The following is a 26466-nucleotide window of genomic DNA, read 5'->3' as shown; positions in this document are numbered from 1 at the left end:
CTCAGGTTAGCCGATGTTAACCCCTTCACTGCCAGGGAGGAACTGAGGTGAAATCTTCCACCGATTTAAGATGAAAACTTTGATGGAGGACTTTGAACGCTGGGAGATAAAATTAACTTTTTAATATCAAAGCACTTATTTTATTTTTTCCCCCAAGACCTAGACCTGTTGCTAGGGGGCTCAGTGTTAGATCTGCTGCCTCTGTCAGGGGGGGATCAGATGGGACCAAATCCTTGTCTGCCAAAGGACTCACATTAACCCATGCTCTGAAAAGAAGATAAACTTAACCCTTTGCGTGAAAAGGAAGCTGCCCCACAGTTAATAAATTAATTTCCGGGCATGAAGGATGAGCCCCTCTGTGCCAAGGAATGTGAGACCGGGAATATCTCCAGAGAATTCCGCTGAGCTTTCTATCCATCCTGCAGCTGGTGACAGTAGGGATCCTGACAGCCCGTGTATGATGAGAGTTGTAGTCCGCAGTTTGTCTCTTCCTATTATATTCAAAGAAATACAAATTCTCTCCGCAGAACATTCATATTATACATTTTCCGGTACAATTTTACATTTCAATACGGGTTGTTTTTGAAATTATAGTCTAATAAAAATTCATGGATTGCGTTCTCCTTTGAGCGGTGAACAGAACTATTGTTAGATCCGAATCCCAGAGCTCCCACTTATTGTATCTTCCAGACCTTCGATTCTTTTATGCCATGAATTCCGCATTCACAAAGACATAATATCCCCCCAATAACCACAGTCTCTGCGGAGAACGATGCAATGAATGCAGACTCCACAAATCCCTACAGATAGGCCATAGACCCCTCCGCCCTGTCCTCAGCGATATCTCACAGGTATAGAGTTATGGGGACCCAGCATGTGTCACAGGGGATTATTAGATGATACACAAGACATTGTTATTTATTTTGCAGCTGCCTTATGGTGGAAATACAGCGCTTATGAATGCAGTTTGTATCATATCTACTTGTCTGCAGCTGTGTCCCGATCTCCCTCTACTTACAGCAGGGTTGGGCAAGTTTAGCATGGCAGATACTAGGTACAGGTACGGCATCTATTATATGGGATATATGTGACTTTATTAGGATGTTTGTAACATGGTTTGAGGCCCCATACTTAAAATACGCAAAACCACAGACTCTTGTATTTCCATATAAATTTTTAGCAGTGCTCCTTGCAGTGACTATAGGGGGGAGACATTCGGTACTAATTACCATTAACGGTGGTTTTCTATAGAAGCGTATCACAGCCATAGACAGCTATCGCCACAATATACCATTGAAATATCGCTATGACACTCTGCTCCTAGATACTGGATGGTAGATATACAAATACACAAATGGGACAAAGATAAGCCCCTCCCTTTATCCACACAAAACACACCCACTTCAGTGCAAGCTCCGCCCCTTTCCAGCTCCTGAATTCAGGACACCTGGGGGGTATGTAACGTGCATGTGATTATTTTCCCGGCCATCTGGGGTAGATACTGTGGGTCCCAGTGACACCGCAATCACAGGTGAGAAGAAAATATAGGACACTGTTTCCATAAGTAATGATAATTATTAGGCATATGGTGAGTTTGTATTTATACTAATTAGCGTCTGAGATAGAAGCTCTCAGTGACACAAACAAGCCCTGATTAGGCCCCTGGGAGCTGCTAATAAGAAGGGATGTTGGGCAATGTGTATAAAGCGTAATAATAATCGTATACTCGGCTCTCCCGAGTCTGGGATCATAGGACAGTCCCCCCCCCGCCCCCCCGTTATCTGAACGTGTGAAGATCTGCCTGATCCGGTATGTGGAGGGGATCACAGTGATTGTGGCCCCTGGACCCCCGGCTGGTATGAAGAGATGATCTCACACTGGATGATAACCGCTAATCCGCACAGACGACGCTGGCGCAGAACCAGAGGAGGAGTCTACCATCCCGGATGATGTGACTGCCATCCCGAGTGTACGATTTTGGGGCACATTTATCAATGTTCGCATAAAGTGACAAATAGTTTTCAATCCTTATCGCGTTGATAATGATTGAACTATTTCTCAAATTTATGAAGAACCCAACACAGGAACAGTTCCGGTAAACTGCTGTTTCTGTGATAAAAGAAAATACTTCCCCGCCTCTTAGGAACACGCTGTCTGCGGATCTCCTCCTTGTCTGCTGCGTTTCTTTTCTTACTGCAATTGCGCATGTGCAGTTCGAAGACCTGGGCATGCGCACAAACATCTCCGCAACTATAGTTGCAGAGAGAGAGAGCGGTGAGTGACAGGGAGGGATCATGTGATCCCTCCACACATGCGCTGTCCAGCTCTGCTCTTCGGAGCAGAGCTGTTAGTGTATATCGATGCCTCATAGAGGCACTGATGCTGTTAGTGTATATCGATGCCTCATAGGGGCACTGATGTGGTTAGTGTATATCGATGCCTCATAGGGGCACTGATGCTGTTAGTGTATATCGATGCCTCATAGGGGCACTGATGCTGTTAGTGTATATCGATGCCTCATAGGGGCACTGATGCTGTTAGTGTATATCGATGCCTCATAGGGGCACTGATGCTGTTAGTGTATATCGATGCCTCATAGGGGCACTGATGCTGTTAGTGTATATCGATGCCTCATAGGGGCACTGATGCTGTTAGTGTATATCGATGCCTCATAGGGCCACTGATGCTGTTAGTGTATATCGATGCCTCATAGGGGCACTGATGCTGTTAGTGTATATCGATGCCTCATAGGGGCACTGATGCTGTTAGTGTATATCGATGCCTCATAGAGGCACTGATGCTGTTAGTGTATATAGATGCCTCATAGGGGCACTGATGCTGTTAGTGTATATCGATGCCTCATAGGGGCACTGATGCTGTTAGTGTATATCGATGCCTCATAGGGGCACTGATGCTGTTAGTGTATATCGATGCCTCATAGGGGCACTGATGCTGTTAGTGTATATCGATGCCTCATAGGGGCACTGATGCTGTTAGTGTATATCGATGCCTCATAGGGGCACTGATGCTGTTAGTGTATATCGATGCCTCATAGGGGCACTGATGCTGTTAGTGTATATCGATGCCTCATAGGGGCACTGATGCTGTTAGTGTATATCGATGCCTCATAGGGGCACTGATGCTGTTAGTGTATATCGATGCCTCATAGGGGCACTGATGCTGTTAGTGTATATTGATGCCTCATAGAGGCACTGATGCTGTTAGTGTATATCGATGCCTCATAGGGGCACTGATGCTGTTAGTGTATATTGATGCCTCATAGAGGCACTGATGCTGTCAGTTACTTTTAGTTTATTTTTCTTTTTTCCATGATATACATTTATAAGGATGTTATTACTATACATAAAATACATTGTTACAGTTGCTGCTGATTGCAGACACATGTTCTAGATGTATACACAGCCGTCATCACCAGTAATCAGCACTTACACCTGACCTGTAGCTGTATACACAGCCGTCATCACTAGTAATCAGCACTTACACCTGACCTGTAGCTGTATACACAGCCGTCATCACTAGTAATCAGCACTTACACCTGACCTGTAGCTGTATACACAGCCGTCATCACCAGTAATCAGCACTTACACCTGACCTGTAGCTGTATACACAGCCGTCATCACTAGTAATCAGCACTTACACCTGACCTGTAGCTGTATCCACAGCCGTCATCACTAGTAATCAGCACTTACACCTGACCTGTAGCTGTATACACAGCCGTCATCACCAGTAATCAGCACTTACACCTGACCTGTAGCTGTATACACAGCCGTCATCACTAGTAATCAGCACTTACACCTGACCTGTAGCTGTATACACAGCCGTCATCACTAGTAATCAGCACTTACACCTGACCTGTAGCTGTATACACAGCCGTCATCACTAGTAATCAGCACTTACACCTGACCTGTAGCTGTATACACAGCCGCCATCACTAGTAATCAGCACTTACACCTGACCTGTAGCTGTATACACAGCCGTCATCAGTAGTAATCAGCGCTTACACCTGACCTGTAGCTGTATACACAGCCGTCATCACTAGTAATCAGCACTTACACCTGACCTGTAGCTGTATACACAGCCGTCATCACTAGTAATCAGCACTTACACCTGACCTGTAGCTGTATACACAGCCGTCATCACTAGTAATCAGCGCTTACACCTGACCTGTAGCTGTATACACAGCAGTCATCACTAGTAATCAGCACTTATACCTGACCTGTAGCTGTATACACAGCCGTCATCACTAGTAATCAGCACTTACACCTGACCTGTAGCTGTATACACAGCCGTCATCACTAGTAATCAGCACTTACACCTGACCTGTAGCTGTATACACAGCCGTCATCACTAGTAATCAGCACTTACACCTGACCTGTAGCTGTATACACAGCCGTCATCACTAGTAATCAGCACTTACACCTGACCTGTAGCTGTATACACAGCCGCCATCACTAGTAATCAGCACTTACACCTGACCTGTAGCTGTATACACAGCCGTCATCACTAGTAATCAGCACTTACACCTGACCTGTAGCTGTATACACAGCCGTCATCACTAGTAATCAGCACTTACACCTGACCTGTAGCTGTATACACAGCCGTCATCACTAGTAATCAGCACTTACACCTGACCTGTAGCTGTATACACAGCCGTCATCACTAGTAATCAGCACTTACACCTGACCTGTAGCTGTATACACAGCCGTCATCACTAGTAATCAGCGCTTACACCTGACCTGTAGCTGTATACACAGCCGTCATCACTAGTAATCAGCACTTACACCTGACCTGTAGCTGTATACACAGCCGTCATCACCAGTAATCAGCACTTACACCTGACCTGTAGCTGTATACACAGCCGTCATCACTAGTAATCAGCGCTTACACCTGACCTGTAGCTGTATACACAGCCGTCATCACTAGTAATCAGCACTTACACCTGACCTGTAGCTGTATACACAGCCGTCATCACCAGTAATCAGCACTTACACCTGACCTGTAGCTGTATACACAGCCGTCATCACTAGTAATCAGCGCTTACACCTGACCTGTAGCTGTATACACAGCCGTCATCACTAGTAATCAGCACTTACACCTGACCTGTAGCTGTATACACAGCCGTCATCACTAGTAATCAGCACTTACACCTGACCTGTAGCTGTATACACAGCCGCCATCACTAGTAATCAGCACTTACACCTGACCTGTAGCTGTATACACAGCCGTCATCACTAGTAATCAGCACTTACACCTGACCTGTAGCTGTATACACAGCCGCCATCACTAGTAATCAGCACTTACACCTGACCTGTAGCTGTATACACAGCCGTCATCACTAGTAATCAGCACTTACACCTGACCTGTAGCTGTATACACAGCCGTCATCACTAGTAATCAGCACTTACACCTGACCTGTAGCTGTATACACAGCCGTCATCACTAGTAATCAGCACTTACACCTGACCTGTAGCTGTATACACAGCTGTCATCACTAGTAATCAGCGCTTACACCTGACCTGTAGCTGTATACACAGCCGTCATCACTAGTAATCAGCACTTACACCTGACCTGTAGCTGTATACACAGCTGTCATCACTAGTAATCAGCACTTACACCTGACCTGTAGCTGGAGCAAGAGATACGGCAGAGAAACAAGTAATTTTGCGGTGCCCAGAGCTGGATTTGGCAGTGGCTGCTCACACTCGTACTTCGCACGCTGTTACTGTAAACTGATTACTGTCATACACCCCTTCCTCGCCCCGTTCGTAGGCTCCTCGCCCCGTTCATAGGCTGTACACAGAAGGAGCGGACAGGGCTGCGTTGACTGGCGTGTGTCCCGGTTCTGGGCCTGCGCAGTGATTCTGTGTACGTTACGCTCAGTATCGGCAGATACGCACCTTGATGAATCAGGTCCATGGACTTAGACCTGGTCACATAGTAGCGGATCTGGCAGTAACATAACAGCTGAAATCATTCCGCTCTTGTCCACTTCTGACTGCGCCGGAGCAACATTGAGTTGTAAAAGCACTTATAAAATTATCAATAATTGAACAAACGACGTTCTCTCCGAGTCACAGTAATACAACAGGTTCTCTGGTATCGCCACTCAAACATCACTCTGCACATTATTCAGAATTATATCCAGCAGATTAAATAATACATTGTCATTTCATAATGTAATAACGACAGTCTAGAGCGCAGATCTCGCTGTATACACAGATAAAGCAGAATGAGGCTCTTTGTTCTCTGTGCAAAGCTGGGGAGAAAGGAATATATTAAACTGACTCCCCTATAATAGCCCACAGTGGGGTGCGATGTCGCTGTAATTGGCTTAATTGGAGGTAGCCCCCAATGACCCCCACCCCCTCCACGCGCTCTGCACTGCGGCAGAATGCCACGTCTCCATCACTTCCCATCTATATACAATAAATACTCGTTACTGGTAGTCATTGGACGTGGCCTTTAAGCAACATTTAGAAAACATATGCGGTGAAATGATGAAACGACTATTGGGACCATTTGACCTTTCCAGAAATCCAGGACAGCGTCTAAGAACTGCACAAGTTTGTCAAGAGCTTGAAAAAGTGTTTGTGAGATTAAGAGAAAGTAACTGTGACAATAATCTTGTTAGTGTTTAATAATGTGGCAGATTATTAATGCTCCCGATTTATCCAAGACAGTTCCCTTTTTTTTGCCACCCAAAAGCTTTACCCGACAATACTTATTTTCCCATCGTTTAAACTTCCTGATGAAGCCGAATGAAAAGTGTAGCGCCCAAAGGTCACGATTTCAGCGGGACAGTGCCAATTTGTGGGTCGTGAAAGGGGTGGAGCTTGTGGACAAGTGAACGGGATGATGTTATAAAGTGGGTGGGTGCAGCACAAGTTAGAAGCCAATATAAAGTGTGGGCGGGATTGTAGTTGAAGGTCACATGGAAGGGTCGTCTCATCCACATGGGTTTTCCTTCGAATCGCCCAGTTTTTCTCATTTGATCCTATAAATTACAATGCTATTTTTCCTGGAATTCAGGGTCATTCCCTTTGCACTGAAACTGATTAACATTGAGGTGTTTCAATCAGACCTGTTGCCAGAGGTGTATAACATCCAGCACCAGCCATGCAGTCTCCATTTGCAAACATTTGTGGTACAAGATGGGTCATTCTGAAGAGCTCAGTGACACCAAGCGTGGTACTGTGATAGATGCCACCTTTGTAATTAGACGGTTTGTGAAATTTCATCCCTGCTGGATATTCCACGGTCAACTGTAAGTGATATTATTAGAAAGTGGAAGCGTTTAGGAACAACAGCAACTCAGCCACGAAGCAGAAGACCACGTAAAATCACAGAGCGGGGTCAACAACTGCTAAGGCACATGGTGCGTAAAAGTCGCCAACGCTCTGCTGATTCCATACTGGAGAGTTCTGAACTTCCACCGGCATTAATGTAAGCACAAAAACTGTGCGGTGGGAGCTTAATGGATGGGTTTCCATGACCGAGCAGCTGCATGCAGCCTCACATCACCAAGACCAATGCCCAGCGTCGGATGGAGTGGTGTAAAGCACACCGACACTGGACTGTGGAGCAGTGGAAACGTGTTCTGTGGAGTGATGAACCACACTTCTCTGTTTGGCAGTCAGATGGGCGAGTCTGGGTTTAGCGGATGCCGGGAGAACGTTACCTGCCTGACTGCATTATGCCAACTGTGAAGTTTGGTGGAGGAGGGATAATGGTATGGGGCTGTTATTCAGGGTTTGGGCTAGGCCCCTTATCTCCAGTGAAGGGCAATCCTAATGCTTCAGCATACCAAGTCATTTTGGACAATTCTATGCTTCCAATTTGTGACAACAGTTTGGGGAAGGCCCTTTTCTATTCCAACATGACTGTGCCCCAGTGCACACAGCAAGGACTACAAAGACATGGTTTGATGAGTTCGGTGTGGAAGAACGTGACTGGTCCACACAGAGCTCTGACCTCAACCTCATCGATCACCTCTGGGATGAACTGGAACGGAGATTGTGAGCCAGGTCTTCTCCTCCAACATCAGTGTCTGACCTCATAAATGCTCTACAGAATGAATGGGCACAAATTCCCACAGAAACACTGAAACATCTTGTGGAAAGTCTTCCAGGAAGAGTGGAAGCTGTTATCACTGTAAAGGGGACCAACTCCATATTAAAGTATATGTATCGGAATACAATGTTATTACAGTCTCTGTTGGTGTAATGGGCAAGTGTCCGAATACTTTTGTCCATAGTGTGTGAGTGTGTGTGTGTGTGTGTGTATATATATATATATATATATCACCATCATATATTTATATAGCACCAGCATATTCCGTAGCGGTTTACAATTGGAAACAAACACAGTAATAAAACAATACTGGGTAATACAGACAGACAGGTAAGAGGGCCCTGCTCGCAGCTTACAATCTATGGAACAAAGTATATATATATATATATATATATATATATATATATATATATATATATATATATTATACTGGCTTTAATGCTAACACTGATTTGAAGACTAAAATGAAGGAAATAAAACCATAGTTTTTGTCATATTGTTGCACGATAGATGGAGTAATGTCAGCATTAATAAGTACTTTAAACTGCATCATCTCCGAAAGTTCTGAGAATTTTTGCTCAGCAGTTAATAACGGCGGCCGGAGGGGGGTGTAAGCGGGGGGACCGGTGAGACGCTGCACGTCCCTGATTCCGGTTTCTCTTATGCTCTGAGAAAATTAAGGTTCCTCGACCTCTGGTTTAAGTAGCGCTTTGTAGTTCCTTTAAAGCTTAAGGGGCACATTTATCAATATTCACATAAAGTGAAAAGTAGTTTTCAATCCTTATCGCAATGATAAGGATTGAACTACTTCTCACATTTATGTACAGCCCTGCACAGAAACAGCAGTTCCAAAAAACTGCTGTTTCAGTGATAAAAAAAAATCATACTTACCCCCCTCTTCGAAAGCGCTGTCTCCGGGTCTTCTCTTCACTCTGCAAGTGCGCATTTCCAGTTCCAAGAACTGGACATGCGCACACAGATCCCCTCTCTGACTCTGCAACGATAGTTGCAGAGAGAGAGCGCTGAGTGACAGGGAGGGATCATGTGATCCCTCCACACATGCGCTGTCCAGCTCTGCTCTTCGGAGCAGAGCTGACAGCATTAGATTTCTTCAATTCGGATGATGTACGCCAGCTTCAGCTGGTACATTAACATGACAAGTTCCCGAAAAAAATGTTTTTTCGGGACTTGTTAGATTGCGGCCAGGAGCAGTCACCATTCTGTTGAATGGTGACTGCTCCCAAAAACGAAGAGGAATGCAAAGCAGCAGATATCCATGATATCTGCTGCGATGCCCCCTTAATAAATTTGCGGAGGACACTGTGGGACCTTAATGACCCGTTAAAAGCACTATCGTGCTTTATTAAATATGCCCCTAAGAGACATTAAGGATAAGAGGATGCGGAGATCAGCGCTAACACATTAGTCGCCGTTCTCTAAACTCTCTTATGCTTTACGCAAGGTCAAAAATTGAAGTAACATCTAATTATAGTTCATAGGGGCTTTTAGTAACACATTCAGATTAAGTTCAGCTCTTTCTCTAATACATGTGTATATATATATATATATATATATATATATATATATATATATATATCATACTGCAAATCATGTCATTGAACCCACCTTCTCTTTCAGGAGGGCTCCCAGACATTTGGGAACCTCCCATATTTTCCGTGAGATTAGTATGTTCTTAAGGTTTGACTAAGATGTTACTTACAGCAGGTAATTTGCACCGTACCTAAGTTATTTTTCTGCCCCTAAAGGCCCTGACGTAATGCAGTTTACAGTATTTGTACTGTGACATAACTGTGATAATCTGTGGATCTCTGCGGGACAAGCACCCCGGGGAGTCGCGTTTTGTTCCCCTTTCCTCGGCCGTGTGGATAAAAATGGTATTTTCAGCATAATTAACCCTGTTACGTCTGCAGAACCCCGCATGCCTCGCTGGTGGGCAGATGTAAGGGGTTAATACATCTCACGCTCGGAGCCGGTCTGATTTCCTGAGGATGAACTAATGAGCCGCTCTTAATAGTCTTTATGAATAAATGATCAGCAGCTGTGTGTAAGTGTGTACATGGCTTTATGGACATATCTGCAGAGATCATGATTCACCTCTGCAGAAACAATGCAGAGTGTTGTGTGGAGCTCAGCATCACGCCCTCAGTGGGGCGAGACGCAGCCGTGTCTTATAGTATGGGGTAAATCACCCTCTTACATACCCCCCCCCCACACACACATCCCCCACTCACATACACATACCCCCCACCCTGCACACACACATACCCCCCCACTCACACACACCCCCCACCCCGCACACACCCATACCCCCCCCACACACACACACATCCCTACTCACACACATACCCCCCCCACACACACACATTCCCCCCACACACATACCCCCCCACTCTCACACACACATACCCCCCCACCCTGCACACACACATACCCCCCCACTCACACACACCCCCCACCCCGCACACACCCATACCCCCCACACACACACATACCCCCCACCCTGCACACACACATACCCCCCCACTCACACACACACCCCCCACCCCGCACACACACATACCCCCCCCACTCACACACACACATACCCCCCACACATCCCCCACTCACACAGACCCCCCACACACACATACCCCCCCACACACACACACACATCCCCCACTCACACACACACACACATACCCCCCACCCCGCACACACACATACCCCCCCACTCACACACACCCACAACCCCCCACACACACCCATACCCCCCCACTCACACACATACCCCCCCACACACACATCCACCCACACACACACACATACCCCCCCACTCTCACACACACACACATACCCCCCCACTCTCACACACACACTCATACCCCCCCACCCTGCACACACACATACCCCCCCCACAAACACATCCCCCACACACATACCCCCCCCCCCACACACACATCCCCCACACACATACCCCCCCACACACACATACCCCCCCATGCACATACCCCCCCACTCTCACACACACACACATACCCCCCCCACAAACACATCCCCCACACACATACCCCCCCCACACACACACACATCCCCCACACACATACCCCCCCACACACACACTTTCCCCCCCACGCACATACCCCCCCATGCACATACCCCCCCACGCACACACGCATACCCCCCCCACACACACACATACCCCCCACGCACACACATACCCCCCCACACACACATACCCCACACACACATACCCCCCCAAACACACACACATACCCCCCCCACACACACACATACCCCCCACTCACACACACATACCCCCCCAACTCGCACACACACATACCACCCCCCACACACACACCCCCACACACACACACACATACCCCCCCACACACACACATACCCCACCCACACACACACACCCCACTCACACACACATACCCCCCCCCACGCACACACACATTCCCCCCCACACACACACACATACCCCCCCCCTCCCACGCACACACACACATACCCCCCCCCACACACACACATCCCCCACACACATACCCCCCCACACACACACTTTCCCCCCCACGCACATACCCCCCCATGCACATACCCCCCCACGCACACACGCATACCCCCCCCACACACACACATACCCCCCACGCACACACATACCCCCCCACACACACATACCCCACACACACACACCCCCCCCGCACACACACATACCCCCCCAAACACACACACATACCCCCCCCACACACACACATACCCCCCACTCACACACATACATTCCCCACATACACACACATACCCCCCACTCACACACACATACCCCCCCAACTCGCACACACACATACCACCCCCCACACACACACCCCCACACACACACACACATACCCCCCCACACACACACATACCCCCCACTCACACACATACATTCCCCACATACACACACATACCCCCCACTCACACACACATACCCCCCCAACTCGCACACACACATACCCCCCCACACACACACACATACCCCACCCACACACACACACCCCACTCACACACACATACCCCCCCCCCACGCACACACACATTCCCCCCCACACACACACACATACCCCCCCCCTCCCACGCACACACACATACCCCCCCCCACACACACATAGCCACCGAAGGGGATGGGGCCAAACCAGGTTGGTAGCTCCCCCCACTAAAAAGACAAGCAAGGACCCCCAGGCTCAATCCCCACCCCCTCCCCCCTTTTCAGTGCTCCTGCCAATGGGCACCAATTTCCACAGCCAGTAACAGAAATTCCCTAGAAGTGTCCCTATTTTTCAGCATTCACCCACTGCACAACTCACAACTTTAAGTTTTGGAAACAGGGACATAATGCGTGCGCACGAAAAGGGGGTATGGTCACATTTCCAAGGGTGTGGCTTTCTCTTCCGAGTGCAGGCCGCCCCCAGCCTCCCTCCCCTAAAAACACATGTTTTCTTCTTCTTGTTTTTATACGTCTATGCGTCTCTTCTTCTACTTAGAGTGCAAGCTCTTTGGGTCAAGGACATGAAACGTTGTTATGTATTTACAGTCATTTGATGGGCTGGTCCTGTATTACAGAACTACTCCTGTAAATCATTCTATGTACTTGTGGGGGTATGGAAGTCAAGGCATGTATATTATAATCATTAATATAACATGTTCCTTAGAAGATATATTTCACCTTAAGGTCTCTATTTATCAAAACCCTGTGATATGGAAGATTTCCTATCTCCGGACTTGCGCTTCCCGCTCCCAAAAAAGAAAAAGAAATGTAAAAAAATAAATTTGAAAAAGTAACTTAAAAAGGAAAGATGATTTATTTTATTATTAAAGCATTTTTTCCTTAGCTGACCCCCGGCTTTCGCCTCCCTGAGTGCTCGTTCCGCCGCGGTGCTTGGTAAATACTTGGAGTAAGCAGTAGCTGGTGTTATCCAATCTGACACCAGCAGCTGCTTAGTCACCATCCTATAGTCAGGAATTCTGTGAGTATAATTACTGAGGATCATTTACATTTGCTTTATGTCTGTGACTAATGTATTATTTTGCTAGAATATATTTGGTGTTGGTTAAATCCAGTATCGATCTGATTTATAATTGTCTTTTATTTGACAAACGTAAATCTCTTATTACCGATTCTCAGATAGACTTTGCTCCTCTCTGGTTCATTGATTCTCCAGCAAGTGTCCGGGACTGGACGTTTCAAATGCGATCAATATATTGCTTTTCAATGTACTTGCTCTGAGAAAGATGAATAGGTTATCAATGAGCCGAGCGGTTACTTGATCCTCTTCAGTTGATGACTCACTTACAAGTGTCAGGACGGGATTTAAACTGCGCCTCCCGCGCCGCAGCCTCTGGTTGATCGACCATTAAACGTTTCTGACGCCTCAATCAATCCTGAAAGACGATATGATTGTGTATGCGGTGGAAGGTATCTCTGCCTGTTCATCTGATAATACCTTCTCTTCCTTGTTTACAAATGTATCCAAACCAAATATACATCCAGATAGGGACTTAAGTACAAATAGGATTACAATGTTACATCAATGTGCTTGTTTTTTTGGAATCTGGGGATTATCAGAAATATGGATAATACTGACATTATCCAAATAATCTTAGATGATGGATAATCCGAATAATGTCAATAGTATTTTGAAATGACTGAATGTGATATTTCAGCTAGTGAAGAATGTTGGTTTAGTTTATAACAGTATCATTCCCTGGTGATGCTTAAACTGGGAACATAATTTTGTAACATAAGACGTAGGATGTTTTATTAAGTGATTAATATCACTGTGTGCTGTAACCCCCCACAACCGCCAATCAGAGATCAGCGTTTAACAGTCTGTTGTAATCAGGCCGATAGCTGATTGGTTGCTCTGGGTTACAACAGCATGATATTAAGTAAGCCACAGAGTGTAAGCTTTCTGGCCAAGAGGTACGCTGATGGAATATTTTTCTATGCTTAGGTTGATGTTTTAAGGGACATAAATGAGAAAGGTATTTATTTTTTAAAATTGTATATATTATATGTGTTATTTCAGCGAGAGTAACTTCGTGTCTGACAGATGTTTGTTTCGGAAGTATTGCCTCATAGAGCTACGGACACATTCTATTATCTTTCATGATTATGTGAACACTAGGTGGCACTGTTTTATTTCTTTCACTGCAGGTTTAACATCTACTCAAGTTTACAAAGGCAGAATTATTGATAAAGGTTTTCTATGTATAATAACTTATGTTTGCCAACATTTATTTAAAAACATAAACATTTCTATATACAGTTGATAGTCCCTTTAATACATGTTATATTTTTTTCTTGTTTCTCCTCTATAGGAGCGGGTAGAATATCTTTTCCTCATCATTTTCACCGTGGAAGCTTTTCTTAAAGTCATTGCATACGGGCTGCTCTTTCACCCCAACGCTTACCTCCGCAACGGCTGGAACTTGCTGGATTTCATCATCGTAGTTGTAGGGTGAGTAACATCGGAGGGTGACTTAGCTCCCCTAGTCATGTAGGGTGAGTTACATCGGAGGGTGACTTAGCTGCCCTAGTCATGTAGGTTGAGTTACATCTGAAGGTGACTAAGCTCCCATAGTCATATAGGGTGAGTTACATCTGAGGGTGACAGCTCCCATAGTCATATAGGGTGAGTTACACTGAGGGTGACTTAACTCTCCTGATCATGTAGGGTGAGTTACATCTGAGGGTGACTTAGGTCTCCTGGTCATGCATCAAACTTCTCCTGCGGTCACTGTGAAGAGCACTGCTAAACAAGGTAATACAGAGGAGAAATGCGTACACACAGTCATGACCACCAGGTTCATTCTCCTACAATCACAGTGAGGAGCACCATAGTAATAAATAAACACAGAGGGTATCGCTGAGCTTTTTCTCCTACAGACACTGTGAGGAGCTCTGCTACATAAGATAATAAAGGCAATGTTTTACACACAGATATGATCACTGTGCTCCTCCTACAGTCACTGTGAGGAGCTCTGCTACACAAGATAATAAAGGCAATGTTTTACACACAGATATGATCACAGTGCTCCTCCTACAGTCACTGCTAAGAGCTCTGCTGCACAAAAATTGATTAGTAAGCTCCTCTCACTGGGTTCAATTCCCTTTTTTATAATATATATATATATATATATATATATATATATATACATACATATATATAAATAGTCCAATTCATAATAAAGTGATTAAAAAAATATTTCTCTTCATTACGCTGTGATTTCTTAAAAAAGATGAAAATGTGTAGATTAGAAGAGAACCTGGACTTATGTCATCAGTATATGTGTGAGGTGTACGGTAAACGAGGGATGATTTAGACAATGTGACCGCTGGAAAAGTTTTTTTTGCTCTTGAGATGTGCATTATTTCTATAGTGAGTGAGTAGAGTGTTGTTCTGTTTTGTGATACAATGTTTTTGTCTTCCCTGCAGGCTTTTTAGTGCAATTTTAGAGCAAGCGACGAAGGCTGATGGTGGCAGCGCTCTTGGGGGGAAAGGGGCTGGATTCGATGTGAAGGCGCTGCGAGCATTTAGAGTCCTCAGACCCCTCAGGCTGGTTTCAGGGGTACCTAGTAAGTACACGGATGCCATTGGTCATTCTTTAAAGAGCAGGTAAATCTTCTAAATCATACCCTGGATGTTATTGTGCTATATAATTTACCAAAAACAAAATAACTTTTTATAGGTCAGTAAACGCGTTGTCTGCCCCATCCACTTGCTGACAGTTTTCTTTGTAGAACACCCTCCGGCACTACCTTAGTCCGAGTAACAGGCTTGCAGTCTCCTAGGCAACATAAATGTTCTGTACTTATTGGTGGATTCACACACAAGCACATGACCAGGGCACAGCAATTTAGACAGAAGTTACTGAAGTTGAATGCTTTGCTATTTCAGCTTTTTGTCCTCATCAACAGTTTTAAGGCCGCTGGCTAAGAACTTTTCAATGTGTCTTCTGTTTATGACGAAATGCATCTGTCTATAAGAGGACCAGCTGTCCCTTGACTCTTCCATAGTGTAGTTGACGGCACTGCCCCCTGCCATACCAGTGTGTGATTGGCTGCGGAAGTTGAGTGTTATCTTGCGCAGCCAATCATGACACATGTAGAACATTCAAGTAAAATTGGGAGAAAATAAACCAGGTACCCTAATTCATACCCCCCAACTGTCCAAATTCTGGTCCCATGCAATCAACGCTTTTTATGGCAGGTATTTCATCAGTTTTCTGGTCACTGCTGCTCAAGTGCGTGCTCCATATTTTGGGGTTATCCTACCGCGTTTTGCATTTTTCACAACTTCCTGGGGGAACAAGCTGCTAATGATTATAAATGGCGTTCTGACCATGAGGAACCAGCTCTCAGGGGCACCACGGCTGGAATCGGCACAGCCCACAGTAATCTCTTCCCCTGTCCCTCTGCGCAACGCGAGGGAGGCGTAACCCTTAGTGCATGAAGCGGGTGCAATTTCCAAATCGGTTGTGGAATTTCCAGGGCGTATTCTGGCGTCTGTACGGTAATACCCAATAACAAGGTGTCAGAGCGGCTAATTAGAGCCGCCTATGTCCAAACGCTTTCCGTGTGACGGTGGTGGAAAGAAAGAAATGAGATTTAGGGGTAGATTTAATTAAGCTTCTAAAAACTGAAAAATGGAGGTGTTGCCCATAGCTACCAATAAGATTCTATCTATTATTTATCTAGTACGGTTCACAAGATGCTAACTAGACTCTGATTGGTTGGTACGGCCAACATCATCTCCACTTAGACAGTGTTGGACAACAAACGGGCCGCCAGCCAAGTCCTCACCTGCGCCCCCCCCCAGCTGTCTGCTCCCAATCTTATCAGATCAGGGGCTGCCATGTCACATGACGTCCTCAGCACTGTGCTCTCCCTCCTTCCTCTGTGTGGCCCCTCTAAAGGCTGGAGGGCCAAACATGTGGCCCTTCACCTTTTTTACATCACTGCCTTAGACTGTAGAAAGAGACTTTATCCTCTGGCCGAGGAAATTAGGGAAACGTTCTCGGTTACTAGAATGATAACGATAAAACATATAAGGCTTTTTCCCTCAACCTCAAAGTCCTGAGACGTTGCTGAATCTAGTGGGATCCTGTATCACCGCTGAGTAAAACGCTGATGGCGTTGTCTGTGGCTGGTAAAGTCTTGTGTGAATAGAGGGCGGCCGGTAAGTGTGACTGCTGTGCGAGACTCTTGTAGACACACAATGGGCTGGCGTACGACAGCGCGATTAGTGATCTCTCTGCGATGGTGGCACTCCGAGGACGCAGAGGCAGCCCGGTCATTCACAGCAGCGATACAATGTGTCGTCTTTGTCATGCGGAGCGCACTAATTAAGCAGTAATGTCTTCTCATGCCAAGCTCTGCTCTCGGGTGCCCGCTGCTGATGGCAGACCTGGCAGCATCATTTATCTGCGGGCTCACGTCCAACTCTTCCGCTTCTGAAAACCTCCATCACCGTCAGCGCAGTCTCTCACGGCGCTCTGTTCCACGCCAACGCTGGTCCATCCTGTTTAAATTCCCAGCGCAACCCCATAATCAGCACAGAGGCTGATAACTACATTTATTCTCTGCTCCCTAATGTGCGACGTGTTAAACTGCTCTGTAGATCTCAGCTCCAAACTTTACATCCCAGATTGTCAGCGGCAGATGGTACATGATAAAAGGATAAAAAGTTTCCTGGAAATTTTATTTAAAATGTGACAACGTTTGTTAGGCTTATAGCAGAACCCACCACTTTCATGGCTTGATATCGTCCAATGGGCAGATGACATGTACATTATACTGATATCGCCTTAGTGGTGGAATAACGTTTATCCATTTGTCTATCGTCCATTTTTGTGCCACCGAAAGTGTGGGATACACCGACGAGCTTGTGATTGTCGGTGTATCCCAGGAGTAGGGATGATGGTCTTGCTGGTATTTGTAGTGTACTTGGGGGGGTATGAGTCTTGCCGTCAACGACCGGGCATGGAGACGTTATATGGATAATTAGAGCCATCGTTATAGAGTGGAGGTGCCCTGTGCAAGTAATTGCATCATAAATCAGTACTAGTGCCCCCATATTCTCACCTCCTCCTCTCTCCAGTGCCCTCTAGTAGCAAAAATATCCCAAAAACTAAGAGGTAACATTTATAACAACTAACATTGAACCATTTCTGGGCTGCCCATTGATCTGTGGCGTTTTAAGTAGAGATGCTCGGGCTCGGTTTTCTGAAAAAGGAACCCACCTGAAGTTAGGGGATCCGAGTAGGCTCGCGAGCCGGCTCGGTACTTTCACGCGTCTTCGGTTCTGAATTGAGGCAAAACGTCATTGTTGTGTCGTCGGATCTCGCGGGTTTTGGATTCCATAACTACCTCCCTCCCCAGGAGATCCAGCGCCATTGCTCACACAGAAACAGGAGGGGTAGCAGTGTTCTTGTCATTCTCCAGTCTCCAGTACCATTGCTCAGTGCCATTGCTCACACAGAAAAAGGAGGGGTAGCAGTGTTCTTGTCACTTGACAAAAATTGACTGGAAATGACTAGAAATTAATGTTATTGACGTTAATAATAATGTAGGAACAAAAAAAAGAGCCAAATTATGTGATTTTAGAACAAAAAATAGGGATCCAAAACCAAAACACACGAGGGCGGTTTTGCCAAAACCAGAACTAAAACCAAAATACGGGAGTCAGTGAACATCTCTAGATAAAACCCCCATAATGCTAAAACTGTATTATCAAGCCAGTTATAACTAATGTACATTGCTGAGGAATAATAACATGTTCTTGGCAATAAGGTGGTAGATTTATCAAACTTTCTAAAAAGAAGGTGTTACCCAAAGCAACCAATCAGAATCTAGCTCTCATTTATCTAGACTGTACTGTACAAATGATAGCTGGAACCTGATTTGTAGCTATGGACAACGCCTCCACTTCTCATTTTTAAAGGGTTTAGTAAATCTTTCCCTAAATGTTGATTTTTAAAGTCTTGTGAGTCCTGCAGAGATCTAGGGAACCACTTAGAGTGTTATATAAGGATGTTATCTATTATCAAGGTATCCTCTATATAAAACGTTGCTTGTGTTGGATCCTGCCTCTATACTACAAGGGATGAGCGCTGCTCCCATGTGAGGGCTCGTCCTGTGCGACTTAATGTCCTTTTCATTATAAAGTGATTGTTACGTTGGTCCTTTTGCTCTGCGCTGCGATGTGATGCTCTGCGATGTGATGCTCTGCGATGTGATGCTCTGCGCTGCGATGTGATGCTCTGCGCTGCGATGTGATGCTCTGCGCTGCGATGTGATGCTCTGCGATCTGATGCTCTGCGATGTGATGCTCTGCACTGCGATGTGAGGCTCTGCGATGTGATGCGCTGCGATGTGATGCTCTGCGATGTGATGCTCTGCGATGTGATGCTCTGCACTGCGATGTGAGGCTCTGCGCTGCGATGTGATGCTCTGCGCTGCGATGTGATGCTCTGCACTGCGATGTGAGGCTCTGCACTGCGATGTGAGGCTCTGCGCTGCGATGTGATGCTCTGCGCTGCGATGTGATGCAGGTCGATGACGTCTCTGTGCTCTGCGCAGGTCTGCAGGTGGTGCTGAACTCCATCATCAAGGCAATGGTGCCGTTGCTGCACATCGCGCTGCTGGTACTGTTTGTCATTATCATCTACGCTATCATCGGCCTGGAGCTCTTCATGGGAAAAATGCACAAGACCTGCTACTTCCTGTCCAGCAAAGGTGAGAGAACGATCAGAGACTCCCAAAAATGCCGCAACCCCTGGGGGGGTTATTATTATTATTATTATTATTTATTTATACTGCGCCACCAATTCTGCAGCCCTGTACAGAGAACTCTAAATTCCCTAACACACACATACACACACAGACAGACACACATACACACACACACACACAGACACACTAGGATCAATTTGTTAGCAGCCAATTAACCGACCAGTATGTTTTTGGAGTGTGGGAGGAAACCGGAGCACCCGGAGGAAACCCGCGCAAACACAGGGAGAACATACAAACTCCTCACAGATAAGGCCATGGTCGGGAATTGAACTCATGACCCCAGCGCTGTGAGGCAGAAGTGCTAACCACTGAGCCACCGTGCACCGTTCAGGGGTCCTCGATACCGCAGCCTTTACGTCACCCAAAAATAATGAAATAGTGGCTCATTAACTACTCATAAGAGCTTAGAGATCAGCAGATACCAATTTAACAACTGGGAATTATGAAGCAGTAAACACACAATTACCGGCTGTATTCTGGGCAAACCAAAGTCCTCAGTTATCAGGGGCCGTGAAAACACACATTTATTACATCGCCCACAATGTACATTTCCCAGTGGAATAAAAGCGACGGCCGTGGAATTTATATGTAAGGTGGGTGTACATTTCATGGGGCGCGCAACGGTACACGCCAAAGGGCAACACGAATGTTGTACCAAGATGGTTACACGTTTTGTAAGGTGCCCTTGTCGCCCACACACGGGAGGCAGCCATTTTGTGAGCTCAACTAATATTCATAAGAATGCAGGAACCGGTAGCATCCCCAAGGCATGAGGTGATTTGTGCCTCATGCCTCAGTGATGATATTGCTTCCTCTTAGAATTAATAGGCTGAACATTGGCACACAAAATGGCTGCCTCCGCTGGTCGTGTTGGGTTGCGCCACACTTAGTAAATCCTGGATAGGAAGAAGTACTGTAGAGGTGAACACTTACATTGTAAACCTGCGTTATTAATGACTCACATACTTAACTCTTTACTTTATAGCACTAGCAGTTTTCTACCCAATGATGTAGTAAAATGTATTTTCTTTTGGGTATAATTAGCCCTGTGGGATTAAATAGGATCTTATTCCAACAATAAGACAATAGTTAATTCTGCATTTAAACATAAATATATATTATACTCAATTTCAAAATTTAACAAACCTTCTAAAAGGGAAAGTGGAGGCGTGGCCCAGAGCAACCAATCAGCTTCTAGCTATCATTGCCCAGCATGCACTGTATAAGTGAGAGGTAGAATCTGATTGGTTGCTCTGGGCCACGCCTCCACGATTCCTTTTTTGACAAATCTTGAAATTGAGTATAATATATATTTATGTTTTTATGCAGAATTAAACAGAGTCTTATTATTGGAATGTTTCCCTACATGCTACAAGATACCACTATTAAGCTGATGTTGTACTGATGTACTCACAGGACACTGCCATATATATCTGTAACTCTTCTCTCCTCAGACGTCCCCACAGAGGAGGAGCCCTCGCCCTGCGCTCTCAATAGCAATAACGGCCGACATTGTCCCAACGGGACTGTCTGCGATTCCGGCTGGGACGGGCCCAAGCATGGCATCACAAACTTCGACAACTTTGCGTTCGCCATGCTGACTGTCTTCCAATGCATCACCATGGAGGGCTGGACCGACGTGCTCTACTGGGTAGGTGACCCCACCAGGTAATGGCGGCATTAGACGTAAGGATGTGTATGTAACCTGTTCTGTATACCCCACCCTAACATGGTTTATTTAATGTCCGTCTATCATCTACACACAGTGGAGGCGGCCATCTTGTCGTCTGAACTGACATTCACAATACGGCCTATCGAGTCACTAAGAACCAATGACTAGTCCAGACTACAAAATGGCTTCCTCCGCTATGTCAGACAACAGTGGCGCTTAAATACACTAGGGCATTCCTGACCAACCTGTGGCTCTCCAGTTGTTATTAAACTACAAGTCCCAGCATGCCCTGACAGCTATCAGCTGGCTACCTACTGGCTAAGCATGCTGGGACTTGTAGTTTAATAACACCTAGAGAGCCGCAGAACCTTCTATAATGGTAAAGTGGAGGGGTTGCCCGCAGCAACCAATCAGATTCTATCTGTCATTTATCTAGGATGCACTGTACAAATAACAGCTGGAATCTGATTGGTCGGTATGGGCGACACCTCCACTTCTCCTTCTTAGAAGGTTTAGATTTAAAAAATTACAAATTAATTTGCAAAACTACAAATTACAGTTGTAACAAAATCTAAAAAAATAATAATATGTTATAGAGGACGACCATGTGTCTGTGCCAGTCTGTGCCCAGAGTGATCAGCTCGGTACAGATAACATTCTCCCAGGGAGGCTGCGAGATTATGGGGTGAATCCTCCCTGAAATGTCCGAGAGCCGTTTCCTAGAAATAGTTTCTCCCAGTTGCTGCCGGTCTCTGGCTCTGTCCTCACATCTCTCCATAATCGTGGAGGATACGCTCTGGAAACGTCTCCACGGCCCCAGAGGCGTCTGGTCTTTGTTGTGGACGGGAGCTGAGATCTGTTCATTATCAGCCACGCAGTGTTATCGCCCCGTCACCCGGCGCAGAGGGGGCCGCCATCACCACTTTGATGTCAATTACCAGAGGCTGAAAATGATGAAAGGGGTTATAAATAGAGACTTCTGAGAACCCATGAAGGCTTATGTCAGATATACATCTGTACCGGGGTCTATACTCTGAGTCAGTAAGGGAAGTAAGGACTATATTTATTACTGGACAAACCACATTACAATGCTGTATAATAGTACAGTACCAATGGACATGTTACTAACGCTACACATTAGTGTAGACAAGAGCTTACAATCTAATCTGCCCACTCATAGCTGCAGTGCTGTCTGTAGATTCCTAACTGAGCACAGCGTACAATTGGGGGGGGGGGGGGGGCTATAAACTTGAATGTCATAGTCTATATGAACCCCCCCCCCCTCTCGGTTACAGACTGATTTTATAGATTATAAAGTTATCTACCTCCGTTATAAAGAGAATTCACCTTCACTTTCTGCTTCCTCCATGACGCACCCGGATACCGCAGTGTAACTAGTTATAAGTTATATATTTATACCACGGTGCCCCCGTGCCGCCCGGCAGTCATTAATCACAACACCAAGGACCGTTCTGTGGTAAGAGAGATAGGCAGGGAGCTTACGGCTATATAGTGGTATCCATCAGGGATAGGGCCTCCCCATCCCTCCTGTGGCCCTAGGCGTGGGCCTAGTGTGGCTGCCTAGACGTGATCACATGTCTGAGTGTAATACCGGTAGTTCTTCAATGGGACCTGTCGCCATAAAATCATCCATCTCCTTTGGCTGGTAACCCCTCCCTCATGCTGGTGGCACCGTATGCAAATGAGGGGGGGGGGGGGCAGGATCAGCAGATATTCTAGTAGTTTAAAAAGAAAGATGACTCCTGACACTGTATGTAAATGAGTGGGAATGAGACAGTATATAAATGAGGGGAGGAGACAGTATGTAAATGAGGGGGAGGAGGCAGAATAAACAGACATTCTAGTAATGTAAAAAGAAATATGGGTTTGGACACTGTATGCAAATGAATGGCGAGGCGACAGTATGTAAATGATGGGGAGGAGACAGTATGTAAATAAGGGGGAGGAGCCAAGATCAGCCAATATTCTAGTAGTATAAAAATAAAGATGACTCCTGACACTGTATGTAAATGAGGAGGAGGAGACAGTGTGTAAATGATGGGGAGGAGACGGTATGTAAATGAGGAGACAGTATGTAAATAAGGGGGAGGAGCCAGATCAGCCAATATTCTAGTAGTATAAAAATAAAGATGACTCCTGACACTGTATGTAAATGAGGAGGAGGAGACAGTGTGTAAATGATGGAGAGGAGACGGTATGTAAATGAGGCGGAGACAGTATGTAAATAAGGGGGAGTAGCCAAGATCAGCCAATATTCTAGTAGTATAAAAATAAAGATGGCCCCTGCGCTGTATGTAAATGAGGGGGAGGGGATTTATGTAAATGAGGGGGAGCAGACAGATTAAGCGGCATTCTAGCTGTATAAAAATAACCAGTGGTCCTGGCGCTGTGTGTTGGGGGTCATTGACAGAAGGGTGCAGGGACCCTCGGCTGTAACCTGGTGTCTCTCTCCTTAGATGCAGGATGCGATGGGCTACGAGCTGCCCTGCGTCTACTTCGTCAGCCTGGTTATCTTTGGATCGTTCTTCGTCCTGAACCTGGTTCTCGGTGTGTTGAGTGGGTAAGACATCTCCTCTCTCTGGCTGAGCCGCTGCCTTTATTTATAAAGCTGTTATTTATTTTATTCGGGAACATTCTGGTCAGATGTGTTTATTACATTACTCCCAGCTGCTCCGTCTAGATCTATTATCACAGGAAATGTCGCCTGCACCTAACCTTATTAACCTTACGGGGACGTTCCACCCTCAGACAGCTTGTACAATGTCCCCTGTATCCTTTACTAAACTAAATACACTTCTGTTCATTCCTGACTCCCATCTGTGCTCACCAGCCATGACTTCGTATCATCAGGCAGAGTTGTTTATTTAGTTACCCTGCTAGTCGACACAAACTGTTCGGAAGAAACAACACAGAATATTATATCCCAGGACATCTCTGCCAATTGTATATCTAATAACATATATATATTATACAATAACATCTGTACCTCGCAGCAGACCGGGGGAATCCTGACAGCAAATGGTTAATGTGAATCCCGTGTCCTGCCGTTCCCACCCCTCCCTCTTTCTCACCGACCCCTCTCTAGACTTCTAAAGATCGAGGCTTTCACAGTCTCCATCGTTTCCCCTCCACTTTGCTCCTAAAGCCCTTAAAACACAAGCTCGTGAATTGCTGGAAATTACAGGTTCAGTGACAGAGACATAAGCACTCGAAATTCTGAGCTTTATTCATTATCACCATAAACAGCTGCTACGAGCCCTTTATCTGGCTGCTGATACAATTGCAGCCTTTTATCTCACAAATAATACCTCGAATAAAACTGTTTATGACGGATAACACTCTGCGCTGTCTGTCGCTCACACACTCCAGCAACAACACGGGAAGCGGGGAAGGTCGGCTGAGTATCTGAGTGTTTTCATTTCGGAATCCTGGGAAATGCAGCTCGGAGAAAGAGCTTGCAATCTTTTTCTAATTTAACTAGTCAGTTTTTACACCACTTTCTTAGGATTTAAAGTTGTTCTTGGGATTGTAAAGTCATTATTTTTAGTTTTCATTGATGTGGCACATAGTGGAGAATGGAGATAACAATTTTTTTAGTTTATTGATTTATTAGGAATCAGTGACTGAGGCATAAGTCGTGCCTCATGCCTCAGTGATGTCATAGCTTCCTTGTGAATTGATAGGCTGCATTCTCATGAACTGATAACCTGTTTAAAGGTGGGCCCAGGTGCGCTGGGCAGAATTAGTCCAAACTGCTCCCACTTTAGTACCAACAATTTTATTGCATAAACTTTTCAGTATTCTAAATTAATTTCATTTTTTACTTGCTCCTCAAAACCAGCTGTATAGGACGTCTGCTCCGTATTTTGCTATATCTACCCACGTTCAAATGCAGAATCAACCGTAGAACAATATTGTCAGCTCTTTAAGTCATGCCCGTTCTTCCGCTAAGTGGACTTAGTCTATCTGTGTCCTGGTGTTACATGTCTCAGTTATTAAAGAGAAGGGTTGGTAACGTTACCGATGCTCAGTGTTTAATACATTAAGAATGGTTACACCCGTCAGTCTGATTCATTTCTCAGTATTGTAATATTCCGCTATTGATTCTCCAACTTCTTCTACAATTGCAATAACTTGGGCCTAGGGGGGTCACCGTATCAGAATTTAGCTACACACACAAACGTTGGCGACCAAATTGGACAATACCCATCTCTTGGTCCCTGTTTCAGTGCAGCCAGAGCTATTCCGGACATGTCGGCCTATAGTCTTGTTGGGATGACCATCGCTCCTCTGTAGACCCCCAGTATAGCCCCTCGTGTGACTTGTGTGTTTCTTACCAGAGAGTTTTCCAAGGAGAGAGAAAAGGCCAAAGCTCGTGGGGACTTTCAGAAGCTGCGGGAGAAGCAGCAGCTGGAGGAAGACCTGAAGGGGTACCTGGACTGGATCACCCAGGCGGAGGACATAGACCCAGAGAACGAAGACGAAGATATTGACGATGACAAACCCCGTAACAGTAAGTCCGTAGCCCCCCTGACATCGCTGCCGCAGTGAGAATCTTGTAGGTGAGGACCGGTGAGTCTGACATTATACATTTCATTAAATCATCATTTAGTTATATAGCGCCACTAATTCCGCAGCGCTGTACAGAGAACTCACATCAGTCCCTGCCCCATTGGAGCTTACAGTCTAAATCCCCTAACATACACACACAGACAGACAGACAGACAGAGTAGGGTCAATTTTGTTAGCAATCAATTAACCCACCAGTATGTTTTTGGAGTGTAGGAGGAAACCGGAGCACCCGGAGGAAACCCACGCAAACACGGGGAGAACATACAAACTCCAC

At 45.7% G+C, this 26466-nt stretch overlaps 1 protein-coding gene across 1 annotated transcript in view; it reads left to right on the top strand.

The window, feature by feature from the left end:
- Positions 1-26466, top strand: part of CACNA1C (calcium voltage-gated channel subunit alpha1 C) — a 278371-nt gene that overhangs the window by 177843 nt on the left and 74062 nt on the right. The window contains 6 exon segments of the mRNA XM_075210714.1: positions 14452-14591; positions 15570-15709; positions 19715-19870; positions 21382-21578; positions 24077-24180; positions 25961-26133. Coding sequence (XP_075066815.1) covers positions 14452-14591; positions 15570-15709; positions 19715-19870; positions 21382-21578; positions 24077-24180; positions 25961-26133 — 910 coding nt within the window.

This window comes from Mixophyes fleayi, chromosome 4, assembly GCF_038048845.1.
Source record: "Mixophyes fleayi isolate aMixFle1 chromosome 4, aMixFle1.hap1, whole genome shotgun sequence".
NCBI classification, from domain to species: Eukaryota; Metazoa; Chordata; class Amphibia; order Anura; family Limnodynastidae; genus Mixophyes; species Mixophyes fleayi.
Note: the sequence above shows the minus strand (reverse complement) of the source record. Positions and strands in the feature narration are given on the sequence as shown.